At 35.5% G+C, this 24,026-nt stretch overlaps 3 protein-coding genes across 11 annotated transcripts; 2 read left to right on the top strand and 1 right to left on the bottom strand.

Moving 5' to 3' along the window:
- Positions 1 to 834: 834 nt before the first annotated feature.
- On the bottom strand, positions 835 to 6,729 carry LOC142519108 (uncharacterized). 8 transcript variants are annotated; one of them, XM_075622032.1, is made up of 8 exons: positions 6,538 to 6,729; positions 5,443 to 5,542; positions 5,258 to 5,351; positions 4,905 to 5,163; positions 3,114 to 3,266; positions 2,681 to 2,786; positions 2,487 to 2,601; positions 835 to 1,988 (listed from the first exon to the last, which is right to left on the bottom strand). In XM_075622032.1, exons 3-8 carry the CDS (start codon positions 5,297 to 5,299, stop codon positions 1,950 to 1,952), a joined length of 714 nt encoding a protein of 237 aa, XP_075478147.1. In that variant the 5' UTR covers positions 5,300 to 5,351; positions 5,443 to 5,542; positions 6,538 to 6,729; the 3' UTR covers positions 835 to 1,949. The 8 variants fall into 8 exon arrangements, with proteins under 8 accessions (XP_075478147.1, XP_075478144.1, XP_075478146.1 ...); XM_075622029.1 differs by lacking the exon at positions 6,538 to 6,729 and adding an exon at positions 5,639 to 6,502; XM_075622031.1 differs by lacking the exon at positions 6,538 to 6,729 and adding an exon at positions 5,772 to 6,502.
- A 1,095-nt stretch (positions 6,730 to 7,824) lies between these two features.
- LOC142519290 (type III polyketide synthase A-like) lies at positions 7,825 to 9,343 on the top strand. The gene is made up of 2 exons (XM_075622262.1): positions 7,825 to 8,029; positions 8,373 to 9,343. Exons 1-2 carry the CDS (start codon positions 7,825 to 7,827, stop codon positions 9,341 to 9,343), a joined length of 1,176 nt encoding a protein of 391 aa, XP_075478377.1.
- Positions 9,344 to 10,827: 1,484 nt separating this feature from the next.
- Positions 10,828 to 23,585, top strand: LOC142519508 (E3 ubiquitin-protein ligase BRE1-like 1). Of its 2 annotated transcripts, none has more exons than XM_075622544.1 (19): positions 10,828 to 11,315; positions 11,969 to 12,130; positions 13,233 to 13,320; positions 13,839 to 14,063; positions 14,242 to 14,403; positions 16,889 to 17,082; positions 17,164 to 17,247; positions 17,336 to 17,455; positions 17,545 to 17,731; positions 17,834 to 17,994; positions 18,082 to 18,153; positions 18,571 to 18,647; positions 19,628 to 19,822; positions 20,696 to 20,768; positions 20,862 to 20,948; positions 21,926 to 22,063; positions 22,147 to 22,349; positions 22,425 to 22,587; positions 23,280 to 23,585. In XM_075622544.1, the coding sequence occupies exons 1-19, from the start codon at positions 11,205 to 11,207 to the stop codon at positions 23,409 to 23,411; spliced, it is 2,634 nt and encodes an 877-aa protein (XP_075478659.1). In that variant the 5' UTR covers positions 10,828 to 11,204; the 3' UTR covers positions 23,412 to 23,585. The 2 variants fall into 2 exon arrangements, with proteins under 2 accessions (XP_075478659.1, XP_075478660.1); XM_075622545.1 differs by having other exon boundaries at positions 11,937 to 12,130.
- The last annotated feature ends 441 nt before the right edge of the window (positions 23,586 to 24,026 follow it).

Genomic DNA, 24,026 nt, shown 5'->3' with positions numbered 1-24,026 from the left:
ACAAGAACAAGAAAGTTGCGGAGAAACAAACTTCCTTCGACCCTAGTTGGAGAATTGAGGTGTATGAGTGGAATGTGGGAAAGTTGGCCACAACACATAATATTCATGTAGAAAGAAGTCCACTGGTTTGATTAAGAAACACAACACCAGACAACTCAGAAGTAACATAGATCTTGCCACACACGATGAGCATGCAATAACATATTGCTGAGTAATAAGAAAAAGAAACTGGATCCTAATACGATTAGATATAGACGATTAGGAATCAGAGGTCAAATATGAGTGTGTACTGTGTAATGGTCTATATATGAGATGAGATAACACTGGAAACATTCAAATGTTAAAATATATTCTCTAAAATGTCCCTAGGGGTCAGATTTGAGCTTACTCGATTTCCTTGGTTCAGTAATAAACAACAGAAGAAGAAGGGGCAGATCAACGTTTAGATTTGATCGACATACCCTGTCATGAAAATTCAAGTCCCCAGAACAACTTCAGTGGATCAATCTTTCTCTACGATCCTGGATCAAAACCAAAAGAGCAACTATGATTTGTTCAATACATAATGATGAAGACCGGACGAATTGGGCTTGAGAAAGGTGGACAATTACATCGGATCTCACTGCTTCCTATCTTGATATGTCAGATCCTGGATGGGTGATATCCGGGTTCTAGTATATATGCACACCGAAGATAACATAGATCGTTAGTGGGTCGCCGGAAAATTTTCCGACGTAACCACTCCGACGCTCAAGTCAACCAAGTGATTTATGGTAAGAGAATGTATGTTTGTTGCACAAGAATATATCTCTGAATGAATTAATATTCAGCAAACCTGATATCTATAGGAAAGAGGTCAATGATAACTTTATTTTCAATGTCCAGCTGATACTGATGGCGAGAGGGTTGCCATGCTCTATTCAATGACACTGTCAAGTCAGATAACTCATACTTACTTCGATCTAGTCACATGACCCTTACATGCGCCGAAAGACCTCCTAATAATGATCAAGTCATACGCCCCATATCTGTGAACTCGGAGATGACACTTGTATTAGAGTGTTTGGATGAATATCCTTGATTAAGAGCACTGTTTCTTTGTTGTACTACTCGAATTCCCACTACCCGCGCTCTTTCCAAGCACTAGGTGGGCTGCTCCACTTTCTTGGCTACCTGAAACTCGAACTAGAGATGACACAAGTACCGGATATATCCCGAGGTATCACATAAAAAAAACATTTTATATATTGAACAAATGAAATGTTAGTTAAAATAAAAAAAATAAAAAAAAAGAATGTTTTGAACACCACCCCTGTTTAATTTTCAGGAGAGTGTTTTGAACACCGCCCCCGTTTAATTTTCAGGGGGCCGCGGTCTTGGAGCTCGCACTATTATTTAAATCATTTATTTATTTTCTGATATTTCCATAATTTTTTAATAAAAAAACCCCAAATAGACAATTCATTTTTTATAATCTTTCTAATGTAAATTGATTCAGCCATTTAGAACGGAAGAATGCCTTATTTTGGTAAAGCCCAACAAATACATTATTTTGTAAACATAAATTGCTTCTAAAACTTTATAATCTTTGATTAGAAAAACCCAAAACTTACACCATAAGTCAGTACTTGAAAACATAATTCCAATAATGAAAAACAAGGAAAGCAGGGGAGGGGGTTAAAGATTTTTATTAAATAACTTTAAGACAATATTCTTTAACCCCCTCCCTCCACTAAATGCAGGTTGAATCAGAAACTCGGCATGACAAAGGAATAGAGGAGGAAGGATGGTTACGCTTTAGCGCATCCGTTTTTCTTGCTAGGTATCTTAACTTAAAATTGTTATATATAGAATACAATCCTCTCCCAAAGTGACATGCGCATCAAAACCCATTAGCATGCAACTCATAAGCCGAAAACTTCTCAACTCGAGGAAGCAAATAAAGAAAATCAATCAGCCTCCATTGGGTTGCCGTCTTTTTGGATGATCTGCCATGAAAATGCCATTGTTTTTTCAGAACATAAACATGAAAAGTGAGATAGAGAAAAAATTCAAATGCCAAGAAAGAATCAATGTAACAGCAGGCAACAAAGATTCAGAGAGGAAACAGATTAGTTGGTTTTCTTCTCTTGGTCCGGTGAAAGGTTAGGATCGCATAAACAAACACCGGAGCATAATAGTAATGAATGGTCGGTAAGCAAAAGTTACATGCTTTGGTTCAAAACTATGTTATATAACAAATATGCATTGTAGATTTTAGGGAACGGGGGGGGGGGGGGGGGGGGGGGGTGGTGTGGAGACCTAGAGGAGCAAGAGGAGGAGGAGGAGATAACGACATGAGAACAATGTAGACAAAAAAGAATAACATCAAACAGAACCCGAGGTAAGTATTCTTTCATTTTGTCATTAATTGATGCGTCGAAATTAGGAGGAAATAATGATATGATAGCACCATGTAGACAAAAAAGAATAACATCAAACACAACCTGAGATATGTATTCTTTGATTTTGTCATTAGTTGATGCGTCAAGAGCTCTCTCTGCAAGCTCATAGTAAACAGTATTGCCTTCAGGGCCATTCACTTTTTCTTTCTGCAAATATCTGATAGATAAGGCACACTAAGATCAGATATTATAACATTAGGCCAATCAAAGCCCCAAATAAATACAGTAAGAAACACCTTTGTTGGACGAGCGCTTCTAGTGCCTGTTTGGTATTTCCAAAGTTTGGATGATTCTCCTGATTTTCTTGCAACCCCATTCGTCTCAGATGATGCCAGAGATTTTCTTGGAGAATTAGAGACAACACAATAGTTTTATACATTAAAGCAATCTTAGATTGAAAAAAATCTATAATATCTAAACTTGCACGATACAAAATCATAACCCCATCGGTCATTCACAAAATCATAATCCCATCGGTCATTCATTCTCAATTTCACCATTTTAATAATGTGACTTCACAAAAATTTATTGATATGCACAAGCGAGAATTAACTTGAGTTTGATGTGCACTTTTTTCTTGAAATTGAAGACAAGGCAATATATTAACAAATAAAGCATACAGCAATTTATTGTGGAATCTAAAGCTGATAATCAAGAAAACAAGCATACCTTCTTCCACTCGGCCACCTGCTAAATGAATGATACCAACGACGACAAAAGTGAAACCTGCCAAGTGTGTTGAGTTTGTATCCTCTACAAATTTTCTGTAGACATCAGGGGGTATTTGACTTACGATTATGTATGATTTTGCATCAGATATCGCTGCATTGAAGAAACTATTAGAACATAGCATTTGGAAGAGCACTAAGAATTGAAAAGAGGAGGGTGCAATTGGTTGATTCAGCTATCCCAGACATATTTTCAATCCAGACAAACAAAACCAAACATTACCCTCTCATTCTTATCGTCTTTTCAAAAATTTATTTTCACCAATTTTTAAACCTATAACATATCATAACTTTAATTCATCTTTCATCATTTCCCAAAAATACTACGTTATTATATTATATTTTAACACAATTCAATGTATTTTAAATCTACAGTACCCCACTCCTAAACATTGTTCACACAAATATGAATACAAAAATATATTATAATACTTATAGAAAGCATTTTACATGATTTGACCCTTATCGTAAAAGCTTTTCACTAAAAAACAATTTAAAACACAAAAGTTTATTCCTCGTGTCATTTCTTCAAAACTTTTCAAGTACAATGGCTAACTGTATAGCTTTGTTGGTAGAGGTTGTTTTCTAAATGGATTTTGCACGTGTACAACATGGTCAGTTAATAGTTCTAGTGTATTGTAGTGCCAATAAATACTGAAATAAATTCAGAAAATGGCAGTGGAATTTGACAAAAAAATGAGTCTGATATAACTCCAGTCGATGATTGTGGACCATCTATGTCGACCTTTGGAAGTTCATCTTTGCTATATTTAGAATGGCAGTGCATTAAGCCAAGTGCAAGATGCTAAGAAGCTCAGCTGAGAACCATTTGTTATCCAATTGAATAGCTAAGTCCATGATATTGTCCACGAAAGCAATGTGGGCCAATTTAAGGGGGAAGAGTTGGAATGCATTGATTTGATTGAAGCCCAAGAGCACAAAAAAAACTTAAAATAGGTGTGATTCACTTAAAAATTTATTGATGAAAGCCTAATTAGTGATAGTTCACCTTAGGTTTAGGTTTATTTATAATTTTTAGATTATTAATCTGATAATTTTTATCTAGCCTACACATTATTCTAGGCACATACATGTTTCATTTTAATTTATGTGTGCACATGTAGGGGAATGGGTTTTTGACATAATTATTGAATATTATCCAGGGCAAATTCTTGAGTATTGTGAATTAAATGAACTTATCAAGATCTAGATACAGTAGTGTCCAACCAGATTCAGCATCTTTGATTTGTTGGAAAGGTTGAGTCCGAAATCATTTCAAATCTTGGTGAAATTTGGTTTATGCTTGGTAAATAATTGTTCTGCCTATTTCCAAGTCAAATTGAGATAATGCTTTTGCATTCTTAGTTTGGTACCGTGTTGTTTATGACTGAAGACATTGAAGACACCTTTGGAAAGAAACTATACAAGTATTGATTAGGGACATTATCGTTGGGGTTCTGATTACTCATTCTCTCTTTCTGTAAAGGCACTGGTCATCCTCAAAAGTGCCTTAATTCTTCACAATTCAGTTTAAGTCCAACACATAAAAAAAATGCTGATCCAACCAACAAAAATGTTAACACGACTATTAAGTTCCTTGAATGTAAGCCCAAAATTGACAAAATCTTATTCATACAAAATTCAGGTTTACATAAAACACAATAACATTAATTAATACAGACAACTGCATTCACCAAAACCAACACAGAAACATATGTCATAAAAAACTTACCCTGTTGCAATTGTGAAGCACGACCTGGATTAGCTGCAACTGAAGGCCGTGACCGCTGAAGCTCTCGCATTTCATAGCCGAAAATCGAGAAGAGTTTAGCTTTTGCCTCATTTATCACGAAAGCAGGCAAATTTCTCTGCCTATAGTTTTTACCAGTAATCAATTGGGTCAATTCATCCCTTTTTATAGGACAACCTGAATTTTGCTCAGATTTGAATAGGATATAACGGATGACTTCCCCAACCAATTTATCCTTTTCCTATAGCATAGATGCAAACAAAAACATGAATACATACATATTGAAAAAGAATTATTCACATGGATACATACTATTTGAATGAGAAAAAACTCACATGCTCTGAAATGTCAAAATCGGAGAAGATTTCAGAAGACATTGTATAATGTTTTGGAAACTGAGGAGACCTTGCTTTACCCGCTTCTAGCAAACTGCCAGTGTCCAAAATTACCTTGCAAACTATCAAACAATACCAGATAAATACTATTAGTTCACAAGCAATCGTAAGGGACGAGCTCTTGCATTTCACTTCAAATTAAACTGCAATTCCTGCATTTAAGGCACTGTCAGACCTGCATTTCACTAAAAAGCAATGCCTTGTTGAATGCCTTCCTTCTAACAGCTATAACAAAAAACAAACATAAAATCTTTCATCTGTAACCGCAAGTACACTTTTTTATTAGAAAAAAAAGAAAAATATCAAATGAGTCATTGACACCGCGGAGAGTTCTTTAAAAAATGAATCGGCGGAGGGGAAATTCAAGCTTTCAGGGAGGAATCAAACTTGACTGGACAGACACTCAAGATTTGGAAGGAACAATTGTTAAAACAAAAAGGGATTTTACTCTTACTTTTCTCTTCAATAGTTTCAGTGACTTGATAACCTATAGGGTTTTTGAAACAGGATTATAGTAAAAATTTAGATTTATAAGGAAAAAAAACATGGGAGCAAAATAAATAAATTTGAAGCCAGCTGGTGAAATAGAAATGGTGAACGAAAGAGGGATTTGATAGGGAACAATAACAAATATGAGGGAGAGGGTGGAAATGAAAAAATTATGTGGACAAATTTGGTCCCTATATTTTAGGGGTTCATCAATCAAAATAGTCCTAAATATTTCTAATAGGACACCATTTTAATCCGCCGTCAACAGCCGAGCAATCGATCAAATGTATAAATCGACAGATTAGAAACCCATCTTTTCCTACACGACCTGGACGAAATCCATCGAACCACACAGTCTTGATAAACCAAAACACATTCTTTGAACTTAAAACAAAACCCATTATAAAATGCAAAACCTATGGAGTTAGCTTTGAACGAAGCAAAGGGCAATCCTTTATCATCAAAAGATATAAACTTATCGCCGTTTCACGAATTATTGCTTCCATTCTCACCAAAATCAGATCATAATTTCCACTCTCAAAATCAAAAGCCCATAATAAAATGAGAAACCCACGAATTAAAAATTAACCCTAAACTTATCCGACCCCCAAAAGGCAGAAACAATTAATTAAACGTAGTTAAGTGCCGTATGCGAAAATCAATCAGCAAGCAAAGTTTAATCATCAGTAGAAGCAGGTAACTTAGGTCGAAGGTTGGTTGGCAAAGCTTACCAGAAAAGAGGAACACACCAGAAGCAGAAGGAAGGAAGTTGGGAGACCGATCAGACTAACTTTCGGAAGAAGGGAAATTGAAGAGACACATCAAACTTATATCAAAAGTAAATTTTTTTCTAATTATTAATTCAAAAATGGCGGAATACTGTACGAATGAGGATTGCGCTCAGTTTGCTGCGCTAATTAGATGCTTGGCGCGAAAATAGGAAATTTTTTTATTTATAGCATACATATATATATTTATTTGATAATCTTTATTCTCTTCCAATTTTTTTATTTTTATGATATTTATATGAGTAGGTCTCTTGTAAGACGGTATCACGAATCTTTATCTATGAGACATGTCAATCCTACCGATATTCACAATAAAAAGTAATACTCTTGACATAAAAAATAATATTTTTTCGTGGATGACCCAAATAAGACATATGTATCACAAAATACGACCCGTGAGACCATTTCACCTAAATTTTTGCTTATTTATATTATGCAAATATTTTAAAACATTTTTTTAATACATAAGAGCTCACAAGCTCATGTTAATTATCTACGAATTATTCGAAATTGTTTTGGATCCATGAATTTCAAATATATTCAAATGTATTTTGTAATTTAGAAAAACAAGACCATAAACTTCAAATTCACTCCATCCATGTATATATAGTGTTTCATTTAGTTACGATGAATTTCAAGTTCACCCAATAACAAATGCATTTGAAATTCATTCTACTTTGCGTATAAATTATGTGAATAAATAAATAAATATGTATTCAAGATTTTATCTATTGTTTTGTTGTTTTATCCAAATACAACCTATACAAGTATAACGATTCATTGACAATTAAATACTCCATTTTTCTTATATATTTCAAATGATTTAATTTCGATCCTCCATTCCATGTATATATTAGGTGATTGTATATGTAGATAGCTGCATCATATTATTATTATTAATATATATTAATATAAAATCTTAGAATATATAAAACAAGAACTTTGAATATTATAATTTGGAACACGAAATTTGAACCGCGAGTAATTATCACATAGAGAACACAAAGCACAAAGAAGAATTCCAAATAATTTAACATTCACACTCCCAACCCAATCCCACGACTTGGTGAAAAAGCATTCTTATTAGAGAAAGAACATTCTTAATTACTCATGCCAGTGTTCCTTTGTCACCAACTTCTCTCCAATACCACACTAAAATCCCATTTAAATTCTCCCAAATCCCATGCAACTTTACACAAATTCACACCAAAACTTTGGAATATCTTAGCCATGTCGCAGATCAACGGCAATGGTGAATCCAAGAAATGTGCTAATTCGCTGCCTGAACGCACACGGACACCAGGGAAGGCAACCGTTCTTGCTATCGGGAAAGCGTTCCCGAGTCAAGTTGTTCCTCAAGATTGCTTGGTTGAGGGATACATTCGTGACACTAAGTGCGATGATTTAGCCATCAAGGAGAAACTAGAGCGTTTGTGTAAGTGATTATTTTACTTAGCTCTTCAATAGCAACAAGTCATAATGTTCATATTTTCCCCTTGAATTTGCTTTGATCACAAATGACTATCTGCTCGAAAGATATGTTTAAAATTGAATGGCTTTTCATTTGTTGAAAAAACGACAACAATATGTGATGTACTGTATAAGTTACTGTTAAAAAAATTATATAAGAACAACTAAAACAAAAAAATTACGTTAAGATTAATGTCAAATTAGAAATCTAGAGGCAAAATAATAACAACAAATTAAATAAAATATTCATGAAAAGCATATATTATATCTATGATTTATGCTGTGTTATTCCCTCATATATATTTCAGGCAAAACGACTACTGTGAAGACCAGATACACAGTCATGTCGAAAGAAATCCTCGACAAATACCCCGAACTCACCACCGAAGGCTCTCCGACGATTAAGCAACGCCTTGACATAGCGAACCCAGCCGTCGTCCAAATGGCTGCACAAGCAAGCCTAGCATGCATAAAACAATGGAACCGACCCGTATCGCACATCACGCACCTTGTTTATGTTTCATCCAGCGAGATACGCCTCCCAGGCGGCGACCTCTACCTCGCTGCTGAATTAGGCCTGAAAAATGACGTTAACCGAGTCATGCTTTACTTTCTAGGCTGCTACGGTGGGGTGACAGGCCTGAGGGTGGCCAAAGACATAGCGGAGAATAATCCCGGCAGCCGAGTTTTACTCACCACCTCCGAAACAACCATTCTTGGCTTCCGGCCGCCGAATAAAACCCGCCCTTACGACCTTGTTGGGGCAGCACTATTTGGAGATGGCGCAGCTGCGGCGATCATAGGGACAGACCCGTTACTTGGGACTGAATCGCCATTCTTCGAACTGAACCACGCGGTGCAGCAGTTCTTGCCGGGGACACAGAATGTGATCGATGGGTACCTTTCGGAAGAAGGGATAAACTTCAAACTTGGACGGGATCTTCCTCAGAAAATCGACGAAAACATCGAAGAGTTCTGCCAGAAACTCGTCGCGAAAACGGGTTTGAAGGATTATAACGAGTTGTTCTGGGCGGTTCATCCTGGTGGGCCGGCGATCCTCAACCGATTGGAGAGTACGCTCGGGTTGAAAAGAGAGAAGTTGGAGTGTAGCAGAAGGGCTTTAATGGATTTCGGAAATGTTAGCAGCAACACTGTGTTTTATGTGATGGAATACATGAGGGAGGAATTAAAGAAGGGGATTGATGGAGAAGAATGGGGGCTGGCACTGGCTTTTGGACCTGGAATCACGTTTGAAGGAGTTCTTCTGCGAAGCTTGTGATGGAATATATATTCAGAGTGTTGGAAGGTTGAGCAAAAAGTAACTTGCATGAGAAATTAATTAATATAATGCTGCAATAAATACTAAATTAGGCATGTGAGTTATCAATGCTTTATTTTTATATATATTTCATTCTAGATTTCATTTTTATATAATGAAATAGTTGAATTTAAATTTAAGTCATATTATTACCGCAAAAAAATATCACGTACCGAATTATATTAACCATCGATTGTCACACATGTAATTTTTTTTACGGGTGTTACAAGTACTTTTTGAAATACGACAAAGTTAAAAAATAGTTGCAATTTGATATACGTGATAACTAATTATAATTATTAATGTAAGAAACGTTAATGATGTGATTTTTCTTATTTATTACACTCGAGCTCAACCTTGGTTTCGCATGATGTATTTGAAGAATTAAGTAAGAGCATGCCCATAAATGATTAGCTTGGACTAAGTGAAATAACTGAAAGAACCTGTATTTGTTGTAACATATTAGAACAAGACACCTATTAATGTACTAATATAAATGAATTGAGAGCAAAATAAATCATGGTAATGCATGTACAAATTAAATAATTTAATTTATTTATTCATTCGCGGTACTTGATTATATATCAAATTAATTAATAAAACAAATATACGCAAATCACATATCAATTTTTTTTCCAAAAATATTAGTGATGAATTTTGGTGGAATAATATGAAATAGTATATGACTGATCGGTCTCACGAGTCTATTATATGAGACAAATATCTTATTTAGATCACTCATGAGAAAATATTATTTTTTATATCAAACGCATTGCTTATTATGACAAAAACTTGTGTGAGACGGTCACAGAGGTCGTATTTTGTGAGACAGATCTCTTATTTGGGTCATCTATGAAAAAGTATTAATTTTATGCTAAGAATATTAATTTTTATTGTGAATATCGATAGGGTTTACCCATCTCACAGATAAAGATTCTGTGAGATCGTCTCACAAGAGACATACTTGCTTATTATTATAAACATGAGCAAAGTTGACCTGTGAGACCATCTCATTATAAACCTACTAGCATCCTTATTACCATAACTAAACTCGCAACCATTGTTATTTGATATATATTAGATAAACCCACAAATTAGTACAATAATTTACAAATCACGTTGCTCAGATAAATCTCACTTAACAAATCTCATAAAAAAAATTTAGTAAAAAAAAATGGAAACCTCGATCATTGATGTAATGTTAATCTTCTCCAACATTTCGTGGAAATAAACCTTGGAGTTTTTAAAAGAAGTAAAAATCATTTTTACCGAAGCTAAAGCATCTATATGATTTGACCCCTTTCTAAGAAACACATCGATTATTATCTGAACACAGTCGTTCGCACGTAATTTAAAATCGAATGACTCAACTGCCCTCGACAATTTTTGAATTTCCCGAATGCTCCTCCGTCGTATTCAGGGAAAACGGGGAAAGAAAACCACCCCCCCCTCTCTCTCTCTCTTCTCCCACAGTTGTTTTGTTTTCAGAGCTTTCAGTGCGAGTGGTGATTTTTCAAACATTCTTCTTCCCCTTTTATTTTATTTTATTTTACACCTTCTGTAATTCTGTTTGACCCAAACCAGTCTCTTTTATCGCTCGATTTTGTCTTTAAATCGAAGTGAAGTGATTGTTTTTTCCTTTCTGTTGGTGTCTTCGGAATTCAATCCATGGAGGGTGAAAAGGATCAGTCTTTACGTTTTGGCACTTCTTTTTAGCGCGCGTTCTGTTAGATTTCCGTGCTTTGTGTACGAATTGAGTTTTTCGTTCATGTGGGGGAATGTGAAATTGATGATTCTAGGGTTTTGAGGGGGCGGGTTTCGAATGGGGAGCACGGGTGAAGCTGACAGGAAACGACGTCACTTTAGCTCCATATCACCCACTGCGGCTTCCGCTAAGAAGCACACATTTGTGCCCTTATCCGAGGAAAAAAAGGTGCAAAATTGTCTTTATCTTTTCTTCATTGTTCAAAACCACGATCTTTTGAATTGGGTTTTGCAGACTGTTGTTTGATCTTGAGTGGTAAGTTACTGACCTGAATGCTATATGGTGGTTGGCCAGGTTTTTTTTGTATGCATATACTTTCTTTTGGGATAGGTATGGGTTCATGTTTGTCAATAATTTGCAAATTTCAGAAATGGTGAAATTTTGATCAGTTTTATGAGCTTCTGTATATGAATTCTGATTTCATGAGTGTGATTTATGGTTTTGACATGTTGTGGACTTGTTTGTTGCAGTGGACCAACTTAGTTCTAACTTATTTTGTTATTCGTTGCCTCTGAATTTTTACCCATTCTTGATGGATACATGATTATTAAGTCATTGTAGCTAGATTTCTTGACTTCCATTGTAACTGGATTTTCTTGATTTATGGGGCATGATTAACTTTCTCAGCTAACAATTCTGCTTAATGGAAGGAGAAACTTAGCAGGAACATATCTACAACATGGTGGTCATTTATGACTTGATTATGATCTTTCTGTTGGCTGTATTTTATTGTATAGCCATGTCCCAATTGTACTTTTATTTTGATATTTTATTTCTTTATTGGTGAAGGAACTTTCAATTTTTATTTTCCAATGCTGTAGCTCGATGTGGCAGTTCTTAAATTTCAAAACCAGAAACTCATGCAGAAGTTGGAAACTCAAAAGGCCGAGATTACTGGTCTGGCAGACAGATTGAGCCTGCTAAAAGACAAGCAAAAGTCTTATACGAAGACATTAGATGTGGTAAATAATTCATGGGAAGAGGTATATCTTTTTTATGCTGGTTTTCAATATAAAATTACCTTCTTCTTACATATATTGACTACTAAAGATTTTGAATTGGCATTTGTATTTACATAACTTTTATTTTATTTGTTAGACTTTACTGTTTTATTTGTTACACATGCTCAAACTGTTTAATGCACCGTCGAACCAAAAATCAGGAAGTGGGATTGGGAAAGGAAATCTAATATGGGTTCTCTTCTTTTCGTAATTCTTTTCACTATCTTTGATTGGTGTTCATTCCAACATCAAGAGTATTTGTTAAGCATCCTGTCATATTATAGCCAGAAACAGGTTGTATTTCAAACATTGGCTTAACCACCAATTTTGGATTGAGAAATAATAAAGGAAGAAAAATAAAATAAAATAAAGGCATTCAAGTCCAGAGTCATAATTGCTTTACTCGCTTCCTTGCTGCTGATGACCTCAAATCAATCATAAAATGTAAGTTGAGGCAGGGGGTGGGTGGGTTGGGGTTGGGGGTTGAATGGAACTTTGTCAACCTAAACTCCCCTTATCTCTTACTACCAATGGGAAACTTGTGCTATGTTTCAGTCGGGTAGATTTCCTGTCATTTAGCGTAATTCAAAATTTAAAGTTAGGCATCGGTTTTTGTTGGCATATGATTTTTCTTTTCTTTTCTTTTCTTTGAAATCATAGATATACTTTTCATGGATTCTTAGGCTTCTTTTGTGTAATGAGCATGAAATTTATTTGCGGTTGGCAACAGTGGTGGGAAGAACGAAACCCATGACACCTTTCTCACTGGGTGTATGGTTGGTCAGTAAGTAAAATTGAAGATGAATATAGGGTATTTAGGGTTGACAGTGATAGTGAAGCAGATAATACTTGTAGAAGAGGTATTTTATTCATTTGTTTACCAAGGAACGAAGTCACAAACTATCTTGAAGTCTGATGTCTATTAAACAGACACAATCTTTGAAAAATCGTCATTCATAAAATTACCACCGAGTAAGTGGTTAATGTAACCAATACATATGAAGCAGAAATGTTTGTATATCATTAGGCATATACCCAAAATTTTCTATGTATTGATTTTAAAATTGTTTCACTTCTTTGTCAGCTGCTTGGTGATATGGAATCACGCTCTAAAGGTACAAAGGTCTTAATGAAACACAGACAAGGTTTTGAAGTCAAAAATACTATTGAGGGTGAGTGAAGCCTCATGTTGACATGAAACTCTTTCTTTGTTCTTCCTTTCATCACACCCTGTAACCCCATTTTTGGACGTTCTTTTGTAAAGAAATTTAATAACTAAAAACTAGTGAATAGTTTTATATTATGGTTCTATAATGGAAGAGCAAATGGGGAAGTCTGCAGCGGCAATTTGCATTCGAATATATGTTGTTTGTTCTGTATTTTGTACAGGTTATGCTTGTAACCTTCTTCTTCATAACTTTTAGATCTCTGTTACTATCTTCTGATATATTCTTTTCAGAGCTTAGTTGATTGTGAAAATGCCAGCCAATGGTTGTTTTATTTACTGTTTAGCTTTCTTTATTGCTTTATTGACTTCATAGCAAGTTGTGTATTATAGTTTTTTTAATATTTGACAGCCTGAATTATGCTTTGTTGATCATGAACTGTGGTTGCTTGAATATTCATTTCAACCGTTGTTACATGAAATTTCATTTACCAATAAAATTATATTAATTGCTTGTTTTGTTAGATGGTGATTCACCACCAGAAGATGCATTCCTAAGCCGGCTACTGGAAACTGGTGCAACTGAGAGTTGCTCAACCACGACGGATACAAAACCAATGGAAGTAGATAGACAAACAGATGGTGAAAAGGCTAAGAGCATACTTCGCAATTTAGTAGCTACATTGGATGACCTAAGTGGTTTGAAGGTTTGGTTGTATGCTGCATCTTTGGAGGCAATTTCATCTTGTGGTGAGATTGATTATATGGGAAAAATGTGTACAGACGTTCAGTTGTTTAAAGTTGATGACCAAGTTTCTTATCAGCTTTAAATCTGTTTTCCTTATAAATTATGATTTCCTGTCCCTTTGTTGGTATTTCTTGCCTTCATCTCTCTTCTTACATCTTTTTCTTTCCGCACGCATTTTAGGACTTGGCCAAAGGGTGGTGCCTAGTAATTGTCATGCAGAAGTTAGGAATTTGAGAATTGAAGTTCTCAATCTTCATGTGAAACACAAATCGCTAGCTGGTGAATTGCAGAGGCACCGAGACAATGAGGCAATGAATAAATTCGATCTTAAGCGTTTGAGAGGTATTTTTTTATGTTTTCTTCTTTTTAAAAATTTATTATTTCTGTTTGACTGTTATCAATGAAATGTTTATGCTTTATATTGATGTCTGCTCACTTCTTGGCTCTTGCATAAGCTGTAGATGCCTTTTATAGTCCAGATCTATGTCATGGGACATGGATAGTATGAATCCTTTCTTTTGTAGCTAATGATGTTGACCCATGAATATGCCTTAAGAGCAGGAAATTTTGCTTTAGTTTGTGATGATATAATCAATAATATTCATTACTATTTAGAAACAGTAGATTTTCAAGTTATTCAATGCTAATTCTCTTTTGCTTTGAAATATTTAACCAGTGACTGAAACACTGCCCCCTACGAAAAACAAGAGGTTGATCAGATGAATATGTTAGGGGTGGTATACCGTACCGTACCGAAAATCTTATACCGTATACTATATCGAAAATTACGGTACAAGAAAATTCATACCGATACCGTACCGAAAATTGTTTACCGAAATTTTCGGTACGTATAACTAGCAAACCGAATACCGATTATACCGAAATTGTACGGTATACCGAAATTTCGGTACGGAATCGGTATATACCGTTTCATACCGAAAAAAACCTTACATTTTAAATTTTTTATAAATTTATTGTTTTAGAATATTATATATTTTAAAAATTTTGTATATTTTTTCCGGTATTTCAGTATTCCGGTATATACCGAAATTTTCAATTTGCACACCGTTATCATACCGAAAATTCGGTATTGTTACCGTACCGTACCGAAATCTTCGATATACCGAAAATTCAGTAAATTCGGCATTTTTTCGGTACGTTAATCTTCGTATACCGAAAATTCGGTATTTTATCTTACCCCTAAATTTCCTTATGCTTTCCTTTCTCATTTCGCCACTCCCTTTCTTTCAATTTTCAATACCGGTTCGTTATTTTCCGTTGTTTTAGAGGCTTTAATCTACCTGCCCTATTATGTACCCGTTCATCTCATTTTCAACTTAAAGAGTTATCTTTATTCCAATTCCAACTCCCAAGTCCCAAGTACCCAACAAGTGCCAGGTAGGGATGGCAATGGGCTGGGGCGGGGGCGGGTTTCCCATCTCCATCCCCGAATTCCATCCCCACCCCCATCCCCGCCCCCATCCCCGCTTTTTCGGGTTCGGGGAATCCCTAAACCCGAAACTTCGGGGATCAACTTCCCATCCCCGTTTCAAAAATATTAATATGGCAATACGATGACGGATTCGGAGATTTTCTCAATTCAAAATTTATTATTATCTATTATTATTATAGATAATATTAATATTAATATCAATATCAATATTAATAATAATAATATTATTAATATTTTAAAAAATAATAATATTATTATATTATTAATACTAATAATACTATTATTTTATTATTGATATTATTTTCCGGGCGGGTTCGGGGATTTCGGGGATGAAGATAATAATCCCATACACACCCCGAACTACATCGGGGATTTAAAAAAATCCCCGAACCCGAACTCAAACCCGAAAAAAATCAGGGATCCCCATCCCCGTTTCGAGTTTTCCCCTGCGGGGCTCCAAACCCGTGGGGAAAGTTGCCATCCCTAGTGCCAAGTTTTGATTTTAAAAAATTCTTCTTCAATTTTGATGGATTGCTCATCACATCAAATTTATTCCAAATCTTTTGCTTAATCACGCATTATTACCATTTCAAACACATTATTTACCATTTAAATTTTATAGCTTATAGACACCAAATTATCTTTGTTTACTCCCTGCTTGGTTAGGCTTTATTTGTCTGTTGATAAATGTATTAAGAAAAGTTACAAACAAAGGGGAAAAGATAATCTATTTGCCATGAATATTTGATGCCAATTCCCAGGATGCCTATATCTCCTGGGGTTTATTGTGAACCTGAGCATCCATTTAAAACTTCAAACCACATCAACAAGAGACTTGGTACCAGTTTCTGATTCTACTAGGTGGTCTTCTAGTGGTTTAAGCTTGAACCTTACCATCTTACTAACACTTTGATATGTTAGTATGCGTATGCAAAGAAAGATACATCTAAAAGTGACATGGGAGCTGCTCAGGCCGTGCCACGATACTGAAAATTGCAGCACTAGTACCAGGAGAGACTCTTGCGTACACGAGGGTCTTGAACTCTTGGGCCCTTCTCATTTTCTGCCCTTATGAGTGACTTATGTGGCAGGCTCGTCTTTCCCAAATTTATTTTTCCCTAAATGTGCTTTTTGTTTTTCCTCTAGTGGCTAATGGAATGTGGTGGTCTATTAAGTCTCCTGTTTTTTTTTTAAATTCAGTCTCCTGTTTATAATAATATTATATGGTCCTTGTGTAGTAACATCTGTTTTGTGGCATTCTAAATTATTATTTAAATTATTATTTTGACATCTGAAGTATACTCAATTATTTATTATGGTAGTTTATAAATGTGCAAGTCATTGAGATTTTTTATCTTATTTTTCTGTCTCAAGGAGAACTAGAAAGTACAATTGCTGACTTGGAAGAAAATAACCGTAAATTGGCAATCCTAAAAGCAGAAAGAGATGTGGCGAAAGAAACATTTTTCCCTGTCCTGAATCGAGGAAATAAGCAGCCCACTAGCGAGAAAGTGAGGGACAAACAAAAAGATTTGCATGACATGGAATCCACATTGAAGGAACTGTTGGTAGTTACTTGCATTTTGATATCTGTTATTTATGATAATTACATTTCTGGGGGTACATTAACTGATTAATTTTTTGACCAGGATCAATCCTCGTCTCGACTGGACGATCTCAAGCATCTCCATGAAGATCGGCTGGATATATTGAGGCAGTTGTCAATTTTGCAGGTCATTATTATAGTTTCTCCTTATTTTTTGTTTTCTGATTTTTCTTCTCACTTATATAAATATTCATCATAAATGAAACATTTGACAGAGCAATCTGAAAAATTTGAAGTTTATTTGCTCATCCCAAGCATATCTCTTGCTGAAAGATCAACTGGCGAAGACCAAGGCTGATGTAGTGCATTATCAGGCTCTCTATGAGCAACTTCAGGTTGTAACTGGTTGATGGTTTCATTTGGGATTCCTTTATACTCAGTCAAGAGTTTTGGTAGATGTACTGATTTTTCCTTTCAAACCAAGGTTGAGAAAGATACTCTTTTCTGGCGTGAAAGGAAAAATCACATGAAAAGTGAATTAATTGATGTTCTTCAGCAATCGTCAGCCTTTGCTGATTCCAGAATAAGTGACTTGGAAACAGAGATACAGAGATTCATCAAAGAGAAAACTGATATTGAGACCAAGCTGGAAGATGCACTAAAAGAACCTGGTATATGAAGTTGACTCTTATCCTCACTCAGTGCGTCCTTTCACTTCTTCACTGTAAGTTATGTGCCAATTTATTATCATTCTTATTATATTTCAATTTTAGGTCGGAAAGAAGTCATTGCAGCATTTAAAGCATTGGTTTCTTCGTTTCCTGAGAAAATGGGGAACATGCAGAATCAGTTAATTAAACATAAGGAGGCTGCTTCAGATGTACATTGTTTGCGAGCTGATGTTCAATCCCTTACAAATATTCTTGATCGCAAGGTTAAATTTTATACGCTTGAAGTCACCTTTTGGGCTGGCCTTTTCCCCCCAATTATTTCCAGTATTACTTTCCATGAATATATGCAGGTTAAGGATTTGGAAAGTTATACTGCTAGATCAGCTCAACAAAATGCTGAAATACAGAAGTTGAAAGCTGTGGTATGAGTTGTGACTTTTTGTTGAATAAGCACAAGGAGATATAACTATTTTTGCATTAGATCAATTTGACTAATGATACTTACACTTGAAATAAAGTTCAAAGTGAATTTATGTATCATCCTGGGCTTGTGCTTTGTTTTCTGGTGAATAATTTCTATTTACCATACTTGAGATAAGAATGGATTTAGAGCTCAAATAACCTTTTACGCCTTGATCTTGTATACAATATGGCATATATCTTGAAATAGTGCAAGCTCGGTATGACTCCGTCTGACCTCTTCTATGAGAACTTATAATATCCTTGGATTTTTTTTTGATAATATCCTTGGATTAATTTGGTAAAAATTGAAGAGATGGATCAAGGGCTTTTAAATTTATCCGTTCTTGGTCTTTTAAGTTTATTCTTTCTTGGTTCAGGTCCGTGATTTAGAGTTAAGTGAGTTGGACTTGAAGCTTTTTGTGGAAATGTATGGAAAAGAGTCAACTGATTCAAGGTTAGCATTCCTCAGTGTTGTTTGTAAGCGACTCTTATTGGACTATGATCAGCTCATCTTAATTTACAGCTGGGAGGACTGTTATTATTCTAAATACTTGGGCAATGTCTGCTGACTTACTTATAAAATAGATCTTTGTCACTGTTTAATTAGTTTTAAATGTCAAACTGCAGCATGCCGCCCAATTATACACCTATTTCATGCAACGGTCTGTGAATTCATGTTAACTGTGAAATACCTTTGTCCTTTTTTTCTTTTTTTGGATATGTAAACAGTGTTGCTATCTAAACTCTAAAGAATGATTGTGTCAAAGATAAAGAAGTTTGTTCATTTGAATTTTGTTAATCATGCAAACCTTGTGAAAAATCTGGGAGGAAGTTCAGTGCCTGACGACATGATCTGTTACGTTTCGGGTTTGGCTAATCCCACGTGACTAACATACAACGATGCACTTCGTGGCGATAGAGTTGACAGAGAAATCAGGATTTTACTGGTGTATGAATAGTCCCCCCTTCTTAAGTGTTTCCAATTTTTTAGTCTGGTGGCTGTGGTTTTTTGCCTGAAACATGCAGTGTAAGTGGTTGTAAAGGATCTTGAGATAAGTTGTTTATGAATTTTTATTGTTTACCGCCCTTGGTATCTACTATTATTCATTCTTCTTGCTTTCACAGTTTCTTTTCTAAGAGGTTAGTTGGAGGCTTCAGAAACTTGGATTTGATGTTTCATGAATTTATGATCTAAATAATTTTGTATATCTTGTTTACTCCTAGAGATTTATTAAGTTCTTTGAGAATGTTTAAAACGATGTTGTCGAAGGCACCACTTTATTGAAACGTTTATTTGACCGGCAAGTAATCAACCATAGAGAAGAGTGTTTAAGATCATGTTTCTAGAGTTGTTTGAGTTGGTTTGAATTGAATATCTCCTTGAATTACAAATCATATTCAATGTTTGTGCTTTTAACCATGGCATGTATTCAGGGAAGTTACTGAAGCTAAAAACTCTGAGATCAAGGCGTGGGCTCGAGTTCAGAGTTTGAAATCTTCTCTTGATGAACACAATTTAGAGTTGCGAGTTAAAGTTGCAATTGAAGCTGAGGCCAAAGCACAGCAAAGATTAGCTGCCTCAGAAACTGAGATTGCGGACCTAAGACAGAAGTTAGATGCCTCTAAAAGGTTTGCTCCTTGTCTTTGTTATGTCTGCTTCTGAATCTACTCAGATTCCCCATCTCCCAGTGCTTGCTTCTTTTAATCTTCTATAACTTGGTGTGGTTTCATAAGAAGTTTATAAGTTTCATTAATTTTTTATAATTACATTTTTCATGTTAGGAAGTAACACTGTTTGCTGTGTTTTTACCTTTGACCCCAGGACGGAATCCGACCCTTTCTTATTGATCTAGTATTTGGAATTGACAAATATAGGTTCAAGACATGATAATTTTCTTGTCATATTGCACCTTGTTGGTATAATTTTGTTTTATTTCTACCACTGCAGATTGACTTATTTGTTTGATTGATGCTTTCTGGTTTAGATACAACTTGAATGTCAGGGTTGGAAACGTCCAAAAGTAAATGGACTTGCTGTATTCAAATTGACCATAGGCCCTAGATATTTGTCTTTTCTCTTCGGACAATTTCCTGAGTCCTTACATTGGTCAACCGTCTAACTTTTGAATTACTAAAGTCCAACCATATGACTCAGGGATAACAAGTCAAATGTAGGTTGGAAACCAAAAGTCGACAAACATGGAAATTAGAGAATTTGTGGCAATAGAAAACACAAGTTCTAATAAATTGGGGCCCGTGATTTTGGTTGCAAGCTATAGTGGCAGGCAGCAACAGAGAATTCTATTTTGATAGGGCCAAAGGCCTATCTATCGCTAACAGGACACTTGCAAAGCACACAGCATTTTGTTTTTCAGTGTATGATTACTGAATGGAGTTGGTGGAATAAACATATCTTTTGACTCTTAAGAATTGGTCTATATTTTTTATTGAAAAGTTTTGTTTACCAACTAATCTTATAGTTTTTCTCCTCTGAGGTTTCAGGGAAAAATCAAGACTTTCTGATGTCGTAAAATCCAAACACGAAGAAACTGAGACCTATCTTTCTGAGATAGAGGTTTCTGTTCTGGAAGTTTCTGTAAATATTTATGCACTAGAACGCTCACAATGCAAAATGATCTCTAGTTGTATTGAATTTTATTTGTCACAGACAATTGGGCAAGCATATGATGACATGCAGACTCAAAACCAACAGCTTTTGCACCAAATCACCGAGAGAGATGACTATAATGTGAAGGTAATCACATACCCGGTCTTCCTAATATAGCACGATTTCTAGAGACAAGTTTTTACATGTTTGCCTGTAGTTTTTAATTCAATAACACGAGATAAAAATTGTTGGAAAACAGATTATTCCATTACAGTTATTAAGTAGATCCTGCTAATGAGAGTTGCTTTGTCTTTGCTGCTGCTTTTGCGACGCTCAGACTCATTCAAATGTTTGACTTTTGAGTGTTATCCAACATCTGAGATTCTTGTAGCATATGCAATCTGTTATGCATGGTTGTCAAAGGTGTGAAGTTGAGAGACGCCACCAGGCGGCCACCTGGCCGCATTGGGTTACTCATGCGTGCCTGGGCGTGCCTGGGAAGCTTTCCTCAGGCACGCTTAAGCTCCCCTGAGCGAAGGCAGCTCTTTTTTTTTTGGCCCTAGTTTGAGTGAAGGCTACTCGGCATCTCTGTTCTTTTTTCGAACAAAAATGGGTTGCAAAGCCCAGAGTTCAGAGCTGATTAAAAAAACAAAGCCCAAAACGTAAACCCTAAGATATAAGAGGCAGGGCAGCAACGACGAAAGTCAGCAGCAAGCATTCCCTAAGAAGTAAGAATCAGCGCAGAGTGTCTTCAAATCATCATACAAACAAAGAATCATTTTATTGATGAATTTTTGCTTTCTACAACTTAATTATTTTAATAATTTCATTTTTGTCATATAATGATATAGTAGATTAATATTTGTTTAAAAAAATTAATAGTGCACCTTGCTTCGATAAGACGTGCACCTCACCTTGCAACTGTGAACTGTTACAACTATGATGTTATGCCATTCCAGAGGGACATTTTTGCAATCAATTTTTTCCTGTGGTTTGATGGTATTGCTGCTTGGGGTGTTTACCTTGTATTGATAGGTGCAAGTGCGCGACACATTTATGAGTAGTTTCTAGATCGTAATACTTATTGGAAGTTTCACCTGACCATTTTTGCTTCTGTATCACAGCTTTTTTTGGAGGGTGTTCAGGCAAGACATACGGAGTCTGCTCTGCTCATGGAGAAGCAAACATTGGAGCAAGCTGCACAGCAGACAAAGAGAACTATAGATTTATATGACTTAAAAGCTGGTAGAATTGAAGATCAGGTAATATAAGTTGCTTATATGGTACTGGTACTGAACGCTATTTACTTTGTTCAGACAACAAAACTCGAGATTTTTCATTGCAGTTGAAAGCTCAATCAGATCAAATCCAGAGACTAACTGAAGATAGAGTCCGAAATGCTACCAACTTGGAAAATATCCAAAAAAAACTGTCAGACACGAGAAAATCATCTCAGCAGCTGATGGACATTCTTGAAGGAACACAAGCTAGGGTTGATGATAGTCGAAAATGTCTAACTGGGCTGCAGATAGAACTAGAGAAAGAAAGGTTTCAGTGTTCTTTAATTATCATATCCATTTTATACCAATTCTTTCCAGCTTCATGAACTGAGTTTTTGATTAGGTTTGAGAGGAAAAGAGTTGAAGAAGACATAGAAACTCTGAGGACTAAGGTTAAACATCTAAAGTTGCAACCAGGCTCTTCTATATCCGAAAAGCTTCAGCAGGAACTGAAGGAATACGTGGATATACTGAAGTGCGGCATTTGCCTTGATCGGAGAAAAGAGGTATGGCTTTTTATATCTTCCAACATGTTTTTATGTTGTGGATGATGTAAACATCCAAGCTACTGAATTTTGCAGTGTTTTCCAAGGTTTTATGCACAGTTTTATTTTCTTTTTTTTGGGTCTGCAAACTAGTCGAGCTTTCCATATTTCCGGCTGTGTTTGAGATCCATCTAATCTCGGGAATGCTATTTAAATATTATTTTAAAAGAATTCATTATCATGCTTTATCTATTACTCGAAGTTTTAACAAAATTAGTTCCTAAATTTACTTGTTACGGATATATAATAAAAGTATGAAAATAATCGAAATCTTTTAAACAAAAAACTCAAGCTCAAGAAGCTCGACTCAACTCACCTGGCACCCTCACTTTTCTTCTCCTTCTATTTAGCCTTTCTTACGTCAGTGTAACCAGCTGCCGCTATATTTCACATGCAAAGCTCAGAAGTGAGATTTACATGAGTGTTAAATTTTAACATCTACAGAATATTACGTGGTTTTTTTGGCAAAAAAAAAAAAGAATATTATGTGGTTTTCGGGGACCTGGCAATTTATCAAGAATGAGAAAATGGTCGTGGTCAATATGGTTGAATTTAATTCTTTATGTAGAACTACACCATCATCCCTTTTGCTTTGATGATTTTTTGGTCCTCGAATATTGACACAGTTTGCTCAATTTCTTCCATATGAGCAGGTTGTTATAACAAAATGCTATCATCTGTTCTGTAATCCTTGTGTGCAAAGAGTTGTTGAAACTCGTCACCGCAAGTGTCCAGTTTGTGCTGCAAGTTTTGGGGCGAACGACGTGAAACCTGTGTACATCTGATCACTAGTGGTAAGGTCGTCACCACAAGTGTCCAGTGTGTTCTTGAGTCATTATCATTGATTCCAAGTACCATGTTCACATAACGGAATAGCCGTCCCATTTGCTTCAATCCAAGAACACAGAATCCTATCTCAAAAAGTTGCAATCAACCTGGATTTGCCGATCATTTTTATATACATTACCTTGGTAATGAATAATATCATCGATGCAGTACGTCGTAGATTTTGGGTCGTCATATAAGTCGGAAAGTTCGTGTTTGAGATATTCATAGGCAGCTTGCCGAAGGTGCCAGTAGTTTTAGCAAGGATTAGACAGCTTTGTTCGAGTTTGTTTTACATTTCTTGATGCATTCATTGTACAGATTGTGTTACGCTCTTCATATTTGTAGTTTCTGTAAAAGAAAGTAATGTGAAAAATTTATTTGTCTCCCTTGCTCTTCATTACAGCTTCCTCCCTGCTTTTGCCTTCATGATAATTAATTTTTTAATCATACAAAGTAAGAAAAACTTCAAATTGGGAAAAAAAAAGTTGCACTTTAATATAAGTTCTTGTAATTAAATCTTATCCGGTTTTCACAAAGAAAAGAGAGATGTAAATCCATTTTAGGTAGAAAAA

Source organism: Primulina tabacum, chromosome 11 (assembly GCF_025594145.1).
Source record: "Primulina tabacum isolate GXHZ01 chromosome 11, ASM2559414v2, whole genome shotgun sequence".
NCBI lineage: Eukaryota > Viridiplantae > Streptophyta > Magnoliopsida > Lamiales > Gesneriaceae > Primulina > Primulina tabacum.
The sequence above is the reverse complement of the archived record's forward strand: the minus strand, read 5'-3'. Positions and strand labels throughout refer to the sequence as shown.

Bases quoted from the DNA above. Each gene is read 5' to 3' on its own strand.
- LOC142519108 (XM_075622032.1), bottom strand. From the start codon at position 5,299: ATGTCTTCTGAAATCTTCTCCGATTTTGACATTTCAGAGCAT. The intron at 5,164-5,257 runs GTGAGTTTTTTC...TCTATGCTATAG, and splicing joins ATTTTGACATTTCAGAGCAT to GAAAAGGATAAATTGGTTGG. The intron at 2,602-2,680 runs GTGTTTCTTACT...CTTATCTATCAG, and splicing joins GAAGCGCTCGTCCAACAAAG to ATATTTGCAGAAAGAAAAAG.
- LOC142519290 (XM_075622262.1), top strand. From the start codon at position 7,825: ATGTCGCAGATCAACGGCAATGGTGAATCCAAGAAATGTGCTAATTCG. The intron at 8,030-8,372 runs GTAAGTGATTAT...TATATATTTCAG, and splicing joins GGAGAAACTAGAGCGTTTGT to GCAAAACGACTACTGTGAAG.
- LOC142519508 (XM_075622544.1), top strand. From the start codon at position 11,205: ATGGGGAGCACGGGTGAAGCTGACAGGAAACGACGTCACTTTAGCTCC. The intron at 19,823-20,695 runs GTTTGCTCCTTG...CTGAGGTTTCAG, and splicing joins AAGTTAGATGCCTCTAAAAG to GGAAAAATCAAGACTTTCTG. The intron at 22,064-22,146 runs GTAATATAAGTT...TTTTCATTGCAG, and splicing joins CTGGTAGAATTGAAGATCAG to TTGAAAGCTCAATCAGATCA.